The sequence below is a fragment of the Pan paniscus genome, chromosome 1 (genome assembly GCF_029289425.2).
Source record: "Pan paniscus chromosome 1, NHGRI_mPanPan1-v2.0_pri, whole genome shotgun sequence".
Taxonomy (NCBI): domain Eukaryota; kingdom Metazoa; phylum Chordata; class Mammalia; order Primates; family Hominidae; genus Pan; species Pan paniscus.
The window spans coordinates 47,754,356-47,766,878 of record NC_073249.2 but is presented as its reverse complement, the minus strand read 5'-3'; the positions used below and the strand labels follow the sequence as shown (position 1 = coordinate 47,766,878).

General features: G+C 48.4%; 1 protein-coding gene across 8 annotated transcripts in view; it reads left to right on the top strand.

Annotated features, from left to right (window-relative positions):
* NAV1 (neuron navigator 1) overlaps nt 1-12,523 on the top strand; it is a 287,649-nt gene that overhangs the window by 76,436 nt on the left and 198,690 nt on the right. For all 8 annotated transcript variants that reach the window (XM_055109792.2, XM_055109787.2, XM_055109785.2 and 5 more), the window contains one exon: nt 7,618-8,371. In XM_055109792.2, the coding sequence (XP_054965767.1) occupies nt 7,650-8,371 (722 nt within the window). In that variant the 5' untranslated portion in view covers nt 7,618-7,649. The remainder of the gene's footprint in view (nt 1-7,617; nt 8,372-12,523) is intronic.

Genomic DNA, 12,523 nt, shown 5'->3' with positions numbered 1-12,523 from the left:
TGGAGTGCAGTAGCGCGATCTCAGCTCACTGCAACCTCTGCCACCTGGGTTCAGGCGATTCTCCTGCTTCAGCCTCCCGAATAGCTGGGATTTCAGGCACCTGCCACCGCACCTGGCTAATTTTTGTAATTTTAGTAGAGATGGGGTTTCACCATCTTGGCTAGGCTGGTTTTGAACTCCTGACCTCGTGATCCACCCACCTTGGCCTCCCAAAATGCTGGGATTACAGGCATGAGCCACCATTCTTGGCCAATTTCTGCCATTTCTTGAGCACTTCCTATGTGCCAGTCACCATGCTAGGTGCCTTATCTTTACTGTTTCATTTCTTCTTTATAAAACCCCAAGACTACTTATTGCAGATGCAGACTCTGGGCTCAGAAAACTTAACTTTTCTAAAGCCACATAGCAGGAAGTAGCAGAGCTAGGATTTGAACCCAGATCTTCCAGATTCAAAAGCCTTTACTCTTTCCATGACACATTTTTCGAGCTGTCTAGTTTCCTGCCCTTTCCACTGTGGGCACTTGGGTGTTATCGTGTGAAGCATGGACAGTGTTGTTCCTGTTGATGCTTCAGGTTTCTGATCCAGACCTGGCAGGTGTTCTTATCCTCTTCTGCTCTGCTGGAAGCTCAGGAGAATGAGGCAGCTCAGCCTCTATCCCTGGGTACGTGGGATGGAGGGACACTTGAAAAAGAAGTTTTTTTTTTTTGTCTCTGTGATCATAATAACAGAAATACTTGTTGAGTCCTTACTATGTGCCAGACACTGTTCTAAGCACTTTCTGTTCATTAACTAACTTACTCTTCACAGCAATCCTATGAGTAGATCCTGTCTCAATCTCATTTTACAGAGGAGAGAACTCAGAGGTTCCACAATTTGCCTTAGGTCACACCACCAGCAAATGACAGAGCCACGCTTTGGACCCAGGCATTCTGGCTCCAGAGTATATTCTTTAACCACTGTACCACAGAATCTCTTTAAAGAGCAGGAGTCTGTGTTGGGGCACTGATGGATAGACCCAGGGGCATGAGGAGTTCTACCATCAAATCCACTACTTCCCAGACCTCAAACCACCAACTACCAACCTGACTGCTCTTCCTAAAAGCCTCCCCAGATCCTGCCTCACTGACAGATCATGACAACTAAATCCCCACGGTACTCTGTTTTGTCTCTCTCTCTCTTTTTTTTTTTTCTTGAGATGAAGTTTCACTGTTGTTGCCCAGGCTGGAGTGCAATAGCGCAATCTCGGCTCACTGCAACCTCCGCCTCCCAGGTTCAAGCGATTCTCCTGCCTCAGCCTCCTGAGTAGCTGGGATTACAGGCATGCGCCACCACGCCCAGCTAATTTTGTATTTTCAGTAGAGATGGGGTTTCTCCATGTTGGTCAGGCTGGTCTCGAACTCCTGACCTCAGATGATCCACCTGCCTCGGCCTCCCAAAGTGCTGGGATTACAGGCATAAGCCACCATGCCCGGCCTGTTTTGTCTCTCTTGATGCATGCACTGCCTGCACATGTTACTTGTCACGAGTGTGCATGTGTTTCTTCCCCACCAGATTGCTAGCTCCTAGAGAGCAGAACCTGGGTCTCAGCCATTGCAATTGCCACAGCACCTGGTACATGGAAGGTGCCCAGCCAAGGTGTGTGGTTGTTGAACAAAGGGATCCTGCCATGAATCCCTTTGTAAGTGCAATGTTCTTTTGAAACAGGGAGTACTAACTCCCTAGTGTAATTTATTGAGGACTGGGATCCCCAGGATGAGGGAACTAAAGAGCACTGAGGCCCTCCTCTTATTCACTGAGGTTAAGTGAAATTTCAGATCAGGGTACTTAGAAGGAGAAAGAACAAAGAGAGCATGTTTGGAGGTGGAGGATCTGATAAGATTCCCCAATCTCTCTGTCTCTCTCTCTCTCTCTGTCTGTCACACACACACACACATAAACACACACACACACTCCCATAAGAAAGAAACACTCTCCTTGCTTGCACCTCCAGCTCTACCCCTAAACTTCTGTCCTTGAGACTCCCCAGACACATTGCAAAGTTATCACAAAGGATGATTGATACTGACAGGCAAGCTCTTTGGCTTGAACAGACCCTTGTTTAAGACACATAAGCTGGGCACGGGAGCTCATGCCTATAATCCCAACATTCTGGGAGGCCAAAGAGGCAGGAGGATTGCTTGAGCTCAGGAGTTTGAGACCAGCCAGGGAAACATAGCAAGACCTCATTTCTACTAAAAATAAAAAAATTAGCCCAGTGTGGTGGTGTGTGTCCTTATAGTTTCAGCTAGTCAAGAGGCTGAGGTGGGAGGATCACTTAAGCCTGGGAGATTGAGTCTGCAGTGAGCTATTATTGCACCACTGCTCTCCAGCCTGGGCCCTGTCTCAAGAACAAATAAAATGAAAGAGACGTAGATTGTCCTGCTTCTCAGACACATTTTTGTCTAACACTGAGATCCAGGAGATGAGGGCCATTGTAGCTAACATTATGCATCTCAAGACAGCAAACATTTTCCTGACATTATTTTATTCAATCTGCTCAGACAGAATATGAGGCAGTAGAGAGTGAGATGGGGCAGAAAAAGTTCCCCTCATTTCAGAGGAAGGGAAACAGAGCCTCAGAGCAAGCATGATGTCTCCCAAATCATTTGGTCCATTAAGAATGTAAACTGGGTGCTGTAGTCAGCAGGCATGTCTAGGCCCCAGGAGAGAAGACCTGTGCAGAGGCCTTACCTTTCAGCTTTGGAGGCATCATCATCCATGGGCCTCAGCCCAAATCCTACTTCCCATGTCTATTCTCTCCCCTTTCTTCCCCAGCCACCCCACCCCTGCTGCCAGAGACCTGAAATTCCAGTCTTCCTCCTCAATCCCCACCCCAACCCAGGTGTGCCACTTGCCACCAACTAGGCATATTAAACCTGCAGCCGGGCTGGATGAGGCCTATCTTTTCCCCCTCCCATGCATGTTGCCTACAGTGTCACATGGGCAATGCCCCTGTACCATGCTGACCTACAGTACCACCGAAGGCAAACAGCATATAAGGTGGTTGGGGAAAACTAGCTAGATCTCCAGCATGTTGGGAGAATAAGAGAAGGAAAAGAGCCCTCCCCAAGAGCTGCCTATGACTGATCTTCTCTTCTGGTTTCCACCCTGTAAATTGGATCCCCACTCCCCACCCCCAACTCTATCTCTGGAAGGCCCCATGCTCCAATCAGAGCAAGGTCAGAGTTGATCATGGAGGTTGGGGGTGTGTAGGCAGAGCCCGGATATGCTCTCGGCGGGTGTGGCCAAGGGGATCCACCCTTGAGCCTCAGAGTCCTGTCCATCTGCATTTGAGTCACACCACTCTGCCACTTTTTAGCTGTGTGTGTCCTGGGGCAGCTCACTTAACCTTCTCCACCTCATTTTCTTTACCTGTGAAAGGGGTACTAAAACTTACTTTGTAAGGTTGTTGTTAAGAACTAGAAACAATGTCTCAATACAAGGGACTGTTACTCTGTCTAGGGCAGAAGCATCTGCCAGGTGTCCTTAAAGATGCTGAATACCTGTGGGTTCTCACTCCGAAGGCAAACCAGGAAAACTTCATGACCCCTTTCCCACCCAGGCTAAAATAACTCACTGTTTGGGGAGCCCTCCTCCACCACCCAAAGATGGTCTGATCCTCCCAGGCTCCCACCTGGGGGCAATCCTGTGTGCATCCTCCTCCCAGTCTAGATGAGGGCTATCAAGTTGCGGAAGGAGGAGAGAGCAGGGCCCCGACTGCAGTGGAGAGGGAGGGGTAGGGTTCTTGTGACCTACCATGGGAATGTTTTAAATCCTCCTCCCATCGAGCTTTTGAAAAAATCATGATCCAGGAAAAACAGCAACTGCGTCTGCTCCATTAGCAAGCGAGGGAGACGCAGCCTCCTCAGCCTTAGGGCTCTTTTAGCTGGAAATTCAGCCAGCCCTAGCCATAGGGACTGGGGGAAGTCTGAGTCAAGGGGCTGGGAGCCCAGGGATGCATGGAGGACAATGTAGGTGAGTTGGGCTCTTGGTTGGGGGTGGTTGTTGGGCAACACAACCTGAGTTGGGGAGGGACTCCCAGGAGGGATGAAGGTAGAGTCAAGATTTAGTTCTGGATTATCTCACCAATGTAGCTCCCAGAAAGGATGGTCTAGGGTGCATAATTGGCTTTGGTCCTCATTTTGCAGACAGGACATGGAGAGGTTGAATAATTTACCCAGATTCTCACAGCTGCAGGTAGTACCTGCTTACACTTTCCGAGTTTCCTTTATGAAAGTCCTTTTCTGTCCCTTCTGTGGGGTTGTCCTTGGCATGCTGGGGCTGGGAGCTGGATAGGGTACCCTTCATGGGAGACTGTGGGCAAGTAGAGGATGACTCACAGGGTCTCCCAGTCTGTGTCCTGGTGGGTGGGCAGGGAATGGCATGAGCTAGATGAGGAAGAGGCAGGAGGCAGGCAAGCCCTGGGTGTGGCCCTCCAGGCCTAGGCCATGGGCAGCCACTGGAGAAGCAGAGGCAAGCTGGTGATAATTCCCTGGGCACACATGGCTTTGCTGCCCTTCTTCTGCTGGGTAGGATGGGGGTTGTTTTAGCTAATCAAATAACGGTATCAAGTCATTAAAGTACAAATTAGAGAAAAGGATGAGGGGGTCATAGCAATTCCCTTGTAGAATAATTTCTTGTGGAAATTATTTCATTTATTGCAGAGCAATCCAATAAGCCCTGGCTCTCATGGTCACTTCAGACTGGAGTTTTAGAAATCCATTAATGCTTAAGGGTCTACATTGACTTCTTATAGCTTAGGCTGTAACTGGTCCCAGACCACAGAGTCAAAGGTCAGGGAAAGGTCAGCAACAGCCATAAACAATTCCTGTGGTTGCTTACAGCTTTCTCCACAATATGGAAGGGGGGATCCCAAGGATCTCAAGAGAACCGGCCATGCTTTGGTGGTCTTTTCTGTCCATAATGTCCTTTGTCTTCATCTTCATCCAATGCCAATTCACCCTTTGAGAATCAAACTGAGTATTTTCATTGTACATAAATCTTTGCTCCCATCTGTAATCATTTTCCTAGCATGCATTTTTAGATTTGGCATTGTTCCCACAGCAGTGTATGGGGGACATATACTCTCTTTTTTTTTTTTTTTTTTTTTTTTTGAGACAGAGTCTCGCTCTCTCGTTCAGGCTGGAGTGCAGTGGCGCAATCTCGGTGCGCTGCAATCTCTGCCTCCCAGGTTCAAGCAATTCTCCTGCCTCAGCTTTTTGAGTAGCTGGGACTACAGGCATGTGCCACCATGCCCAGCTATTTAGTGTGTGTGGGTATAATTTTAGCAGAGATGAGGTTTTGCCATGTTGGTCAGGCTGGTCTCAAACTCCTGACCTCAGTTGATCTGCCTGCCTCAGTCTCCCAAAGTGCTGGGATTACAGGTGTGAGCCACCGCACCCAGCCTCATGGCCATATACTCTTACCAACACTGGATATTTTAATTTTCTGCGATATAGTACATTTGATAGCAACAAATGATAACTTATTTAATTTGCATCTCTTCAATTTCTAATAAAGTCTTTGGTTTTTGTTTTGTTTTGGCCAGTTGTATTTATTCTTTTGCAGTTTTCTTGTTCACAGGGTCTCACTCTGTCACCTAGGCTAGAGTACAGTGGCATGAGCTCAGCTCACTGCAACTTCCACCTCCCAGGCTCAAGCGATCCTCCTGCCTCAGCCTCCCAAGTAGTGGGACTACAGGCACACACTACCATGCCCGGCTAATTTTGTTTTTGTTTTTTTTTTATGTTTTGTAGAGATAAGGTTTCACCATGTTGCCCAGGCTGGTGTCAAACTCCTGGACTCAAGGGATCCTCCCCCCTCGGCCTCCCAAAGTGCTAGGATTACTGGTGTGAGCCACTGTGCCCCGCCTGCCCTTTATTCTATGGGATGTTTGCTTTCAAATATTGATTTGGTAGAGCTCCCTATATGTAAAGGTGTTAATTCCTTGTTTTTCATACTTGTTGCAAGTTTTCTTTTTTTTTCTTTCTTTTTTTTTTTTTTTGAGACAGTTTTGCTCTTGTCACCCAGGCTGGAGTGCAGTGGTGCAATCTCAGCTCACTGCAACCTCCACCTCCCAGGTTCAAGCGATTCTCCTGCTTCAGCCTCCCACGTAGCTGGGATTACAGGCGTGCCACCACGCCTGGCTAATTTTTGTATTTTTAGTAGAGACGGGGTTTCATCATGTTGGCCAGGCTGGTCTCAGTCTCCTGACTTCAGGTGATCCACCCGCCTCAGCCTCCCAAAGTGCAGGGATTACAGGCGTGAGCCACTGCGCCCAGTCTGTTGCAAGTATTTTTATGGTTTATTGATGTGTCAAACCTTTTGAAAAGGTTTTTTGCCCATATAAAGATTTTAATTTTTATGCATTCACATCTATCAGTGTTTTAGTTTATGATTTCTGCCTTTGATGTGGTACTTAGAAAGGCCTCTCCCACAACAAAATTATGGAAACGTTCATGCATGTGTTCTGAACATTTTTTATGGCTTAATTTTTTAAACTTTAACTCTTTAATCTATCTGGAATTGATTGTATGTATCTTTGTAAACTGCTTTAAATTCCCTTTGAAATGGAAGTGATTAATTCATTAATTAACATGGCAAGGAGGGGAAGCTGGTGAAGGGGGAAGGGTTGAAGATACAAGAGAGAAGGGGATAATTAATGAGTCAAGGTCTGGAAGAGAAGAGATCAAGTGCTGTTGACAGGGCCTGCACAAGGAACTGCCTTGAACCAAAGGTGGGACACTCAGTCTCTTTTAGACGAGGGTGGCAGGAGGTGGCAGAGGTCAGTTTTGTCAGCGGGGGAGGTGGGTAGGGAATGGGCTAGAGAGGAAGACTGTGAGCAGGAGGTGGCAGAGGTCAGTTTTGTCAGGGGGGGAGGTGGGTAGGGAATGGGCTAGAGAGGAAGACTGTGAGCCAAGTGACAAATGCCCAGTGACTATGGGGGTGGGGACAGTAGGGAGGGCCCAGGGAATGGCAGGAGCCTCAAGGGGCAGCATTTGCCAATTTACAAGTTTATGATCTGGGGGGACTGTGATTGGCCCTCCCACCCTTGGGCCCCAACAGCATGTGGAAGAAGGTTGCACTGCACTGGAGAGTGTCCTATGAAGAGAGCCAGGGGTCAGCTGCAGTGATGAGAGGAAGGAACATGCAGGGCAGAGGCCGAGAGCATGAGGAAACTTGTTTAGTGTGGAGGACATTCTAGACTCGGGGTACTAGGAAAGGCCTGAGGGGGAGGAGCTGTGAGAAGGAGAGTCTGTCCCCAATCAGTGAACAGGAACAGAGTCAAAGAAATTTAAATGAAGCCCATTTGTACAGCACATTGCAATTCACAAAGCACTTTCCCATATGTGCTTGCAGATGAGCCTCATAACAGCTTTTCAGAGCAGAGAGGGAAAGGGATTTGCCCAGAGTCCAGCGGGTAGCCAGTGACCCAGTCACAATGCGAACCAGGAGTGCCAGTGCCCAGTCTGGGTGCTCGAGCCTCCCCACAGACCCCAACATCCTCTTTCTACACTCAAGGATGGAAGCTTATGGGGATGTGCCTGACGGTCTTTTTTTGCCCTCTCTCCCTGCAGGACAGTAGCCCACACTTCCAGCCTTGCAGACCATGAATGGGATGGCCAATGTGAATCCCGCCAGCCGCCCTCACTACGCCTCCTCCATCCCGGTGCCTCGTGCCTCTTCCCAGACCAGGATTCCTACACCGGGCGCTTCTCCCCAGCTGCGGCCACGCCAGGCCGGCCTGGCCCTGAGCCCACAGAGAGCAGCCTCCCCCAGACTGGGAAAGGCTGCAGGTCCTTCTAGAAACTCCTCTCCTAGGGCCTTCCGGGGGAGAGGCTCTCCCAAGTTTGCTGGGGCGGTGAGGGAGTCAGCTGAGGATGGGGAAGGCCCCTTCAGCTCCCCATGGAATAGTCCCAGGACAACCCCGAAAGCAGCCCTCTCCAGCCGGGCTGGATCCGGAAGAATTGGCGAGAGACAAGGCACCCAGGGAAAGAAGAAAAAAGCCCAGGAAGGGACTCCAGTCTGCCAGACCCGGGGCAGAAGCCCTTCTCGGACGAGCTTTCACGGAGAAACTCAAATACCAGGGGCCCCAGAAGGTCGGAAGCCTCCAAGCTGCCCAGGAAAAGACCAAAGAGATATAAACTACAAAAGTTCTGGGACCCCCAGGTCTTTGGAGCCTGATGAGGGGGCAGCTTCGTGGGCTTCCTCTCCAGTCTGCAGCCCAGTGCAGGGCAAGCGCCCCTCTCCCTCTCCGGGGGCCATTAGCTTCTCCTCAGTCCATCAGCAGAGTCAGCCAGTCACAGCCACGGTGGCCCCCTTCCAGTACAGGTGAGCTGGGGAGCAGGCAGGGAGGGAAGGGGGAAGAGCCATGCTGGGACCAAGGGGCAAGCCGGAAGAGGACAGGGACCCTGATGATCAGTGGCTGGTAAAGACCAGAGGGCCCCAGGCGATACAAAAAGAAGTTAGGTAGGTGGAGGCCTACAGAGTTGGGGGCTTGGAGAGCTGAGATGGGATTGGGACCATAAAAGGGGACGCTGACTGAAGCTCTGATCTTTCTCGACTATGGGGAATCCACAACAAAAAGAGTCTCATAAGGAGGGTACCCCTAAAATGTCCATTTTTGTTCTCTGGAACAATATAAAGATTGGGATGTCGTGGAAGCTTAAGCAGCTAGATACGTAGGCAGTGTCAGTCTCACCCAATTCATTGTGGGACATTTGCCAACATTGTGAGTTAGACCAACTCTATTGGCTTGGGCACTGCGCCTTTACTTAGTAAGTAAAATCTACACTGCTTGTTGCACTCATAATACCTTGTACCTGTCTGTCTGTCTCTCCCTCGTTTGCTCACTCCATTTGCTATAGTGCCTTGTGCATATCTGCTTATGTGCCTGGCATATCAGGAATTAGTAACGCTTCTTAGACAGACAGGTGTTGCCATCCTTGTTGGTGGAGGTGGCCAGTCCAGTATTCACAACAAGATGGCCAACAAGCTAGTACCTCCAGCTTTTTTCAGACACTGCAAGTTGATTGCATAGAAAAACAAACGCTTAGTCAACTACGCTTTTTTTTTTTTTTTTTTTTGAGATGGAGTCTCACTCTATCGCCCAGGCTGGAGTACAGTGGTGCGATCTCGGCTCACTGCAACCTCCGCCTCCCAGGTTCACGCCATTCTCCTGCCTCAGCCTCCCGAGTAGCTGGGACTACAGGCGCCCACCACCACACCTGGCTAATTTTTTTTTGTATTTTTAGTAGAGACAGGGTTTCACTGTGTTAGCCAGGATGGTCTCAATCTCCTGACCTCGTGATCCGCCCGCCTCAGCCTCCCAAAGTGCTGGGATTACAGGTGTGAGCCACCGCACCCAGCAAACTATGCTTTTTTTTTAAAATAAAAATATAATTATACTAAAAAGACTTCAGTAAGTACACTAAATTTTAATTACTAATTATTATATAGTTTAGAAATGCCCAAATGCAAATTAAGTATCTTCCTGACTAAACTAACTTCCTATATTTTTTCCCCTATGCTAATGGAAGGAGAAACTCTCACTTATATTTTGGGCGTAGAAAAGCTTGTACATCATCCCTTACACACCAGGGACCTCTGAGGCATCAGAGCGGCTGGAGGTGGGGGTAGGGAACCACTAGGAGTTTTAACCTTCAGCAGAAGGCAACTTGTGTATCTTAATCTCTGAAAAATTGAATGCAATTTAATATTACAGGACTAGGCCTTTGGAGTTCAGGACAAGGAAGTGAATGGTCCCAATACACTCTGCACATGTTTAGGCTTCATTTAGACTGTTACATTCAGTTGTGAACACCACGTTTTAAAAGGACATCGACATACAAAAACACATGTAGAGCAAGACTGACACGTTGCTGGGGGATCAAAAAAGGTGTTATAGGATGATGAAAGGAACTGAAGAAGTTTGCTTTGGAAAGGAAGGCTTAGAGAGGGTCTGAGCACCGTTTTCAAATATTTGAAGGGCTGTCATGTTGTAAGATGAATTAGATTTACTTGGTGCAGCTCCAAAGACCTGACTCATCACCATGGTGGTTAGAAGTTAGTTCAAGACAGATTTGAGGCTCAAGAGGAAGAACTTTCCAAAAAGTAGAGAGGATTACAAATTGACCGGAAGGCAGTGAACTCCCTGTTATTGCAAGAATTCTGACTTCACAGGCAAAGGGAGGTCTTACCAGGGTGACCCCTGGCTCTCAAAGCATATCTTCTGCCTGACTGTACTGCCTGCAAAGTGCACCGATGCTTCTTTTCCTAAGGGGCAACTCACTTATGTCCCCTTGTGACTTTCTTTACTTTGATTCTGAAGCTGATGAGAGAACTCAAGAAGCAGAAATGCAGGGCAGGCCTTCCTTTGAATGGCCTTTTTCCAATTAGTAAAATGTTTCCCTGGTGACTCTTTGACTTTCTTCTCCTACCTGATTCCCTTCATTTTGAATTCATTCTTTGGGAAAAGTGTCTAGGCATTAAATTGTTTACGATTTTACATTATCTACCTTACAAGTCCCTTGGTATATTCAGAACCTGACATTTTCCAAAGAGCTCAGAATTCTTCATCCAAATATTTTAATGCAGCTTAAACAGAACCATGTTTCCTTCATTCAGCAAACATTTATTGCATATTTGCATTTTAAACAGAAATGGAAATGTGTCACACCACCCTACCTCCTAGACCCTGCCCCTTTCAGTCTGTGGATTAGGGTTGGAGAGAGGGTCATGGCACAAAGACCTGACTCATCACCATGGTGGTTAGAAGTTAGTTCAAGACATATTTGAGGCTCAAGGGTGAGATTAGGACCAAGGACACTCCGAGATGCTGCAGGCCAATGGGCAGGCACCCAGCACACTCTGCAGGGCCTAGAGCTGCTGCCATGGCAGCTCTGCCAAGGGCCGGGCTGGGCCACCCTTCCAGGCTTCATAGCCAAGGAGGTGCCATCTGCTCCCTAGAATCCACAGACATTGTGTTTTTGTGGAAATCTCTCCTCCCTCCCTGCCACCCGCCCCAGCACCTCAGCCTTCTGCAAAGCCCCAGTGGAATGCAGAAGCAGAGGTCACCTGCTTCCCTCCCCATCTCCAGCCTGGTCATGCCTGACCTGCTTCTCCAGGGAATGAATCTTGCAGCCATCTTCTCCCCTGCCCCATCCTCCACAGCCCTCTCTTTTCAAGGGCCTTGGTGTGGCCTTCCCAGTGAAGCTTATCTCCTCTCATCCATCACTTCCCTTTGGACCCAGAGAAGGTGCAATCCCCTGTCCGCTCTCAGGAGACCCTGGTCTCACACATCTAATTCCATCACATCCTCAACCTCATCCCTCTCTGCTATCCTGGAAAAGAGCCACAGCAGCTTCACCACAGCCCTTGCTGACTTTTCCCAACTGCCAGTGCACCCTTTACCGCCTCCCTAACCCCCAACAGTTCTCTTCTTCCTGCATTGGGTGGGCCTTGGGTTGGACTTCAATTGGAACTATGGTTAATGGTATCAGGAGCGTAGGGTTACTGGTGTCACTACTGCAATTTTCTTCTCTCTGGTTCAACCTCTGCCTGACTTCTGGCATACAGAGGGCTGTCCACTCAGGCTGAGAAGTGAGGGCGGACATGGAGGCCTGGCCATGTTTGGAGAGATGGAGGCAGATGTGGATAAAAATACAGAGCTGACTGAAATTAGAGATAAAGCCTGCCTTCCTCAATGTTTCTGCCATTGGAGTTTCTAGCCCATATGACTGATGTAACCTCACCCACTCTTGCATCATATTAATGGCAGCAATAATCATGACTGTAACTATTTCTTTTTTTATTTTTAGTTTTTAATTTATTTACTGGAGACAGAGTCTTGCTTTGTTCCCCAGGCTTGGGTGCAATGGCACAGTCATAGCTCACTGTAACCTCAAACTTTTGGGCTCAAACAATCCTCCTGCCTCGGCCTTCCAAAGCTCTGGGATTAACAGTTGTGAGCCACCACCCTGGCCTATTCCTATTTTTCTTTTTCTTTTTTTTTTTTTGAAATGGAGTCTTGCTCTGTCGCCCAGGCTGGAGTGCAGTAGCACGATCTTGGCTCACTGCAACATCCACCTCCCTGGTTCAAGCGATCCTCCTGCCTCAGCCTCCCGAGTAGCTGAGATTACAGGCATGCACCACCAAGCCTGGCTAATTTTTGTATTTTTAGTAGAGGCGGGGTTTCGCCATGTTTGCCAAGCTGGTCTCAAACTCCTGACTTCAAGTGATCCATCCACCTCGGCCCCCCCACCCCAAGTACTGGGATTACAGAAATGAGCCACCGCGCCTGTCTGCCTATTCCTATTTTTAACACTGGTTATTGCATACCTGCTCTGGCCCAGACACTGTGCTTAGCTCTTTACATATATGATGTTAATCAATGAAACAGTTGACACATTATATAGAATTCCCTCTCCCCAGTAGAATTTTCTGTTACTTTCTCACCAATATGTTGCATCCCCTACTTCAAAA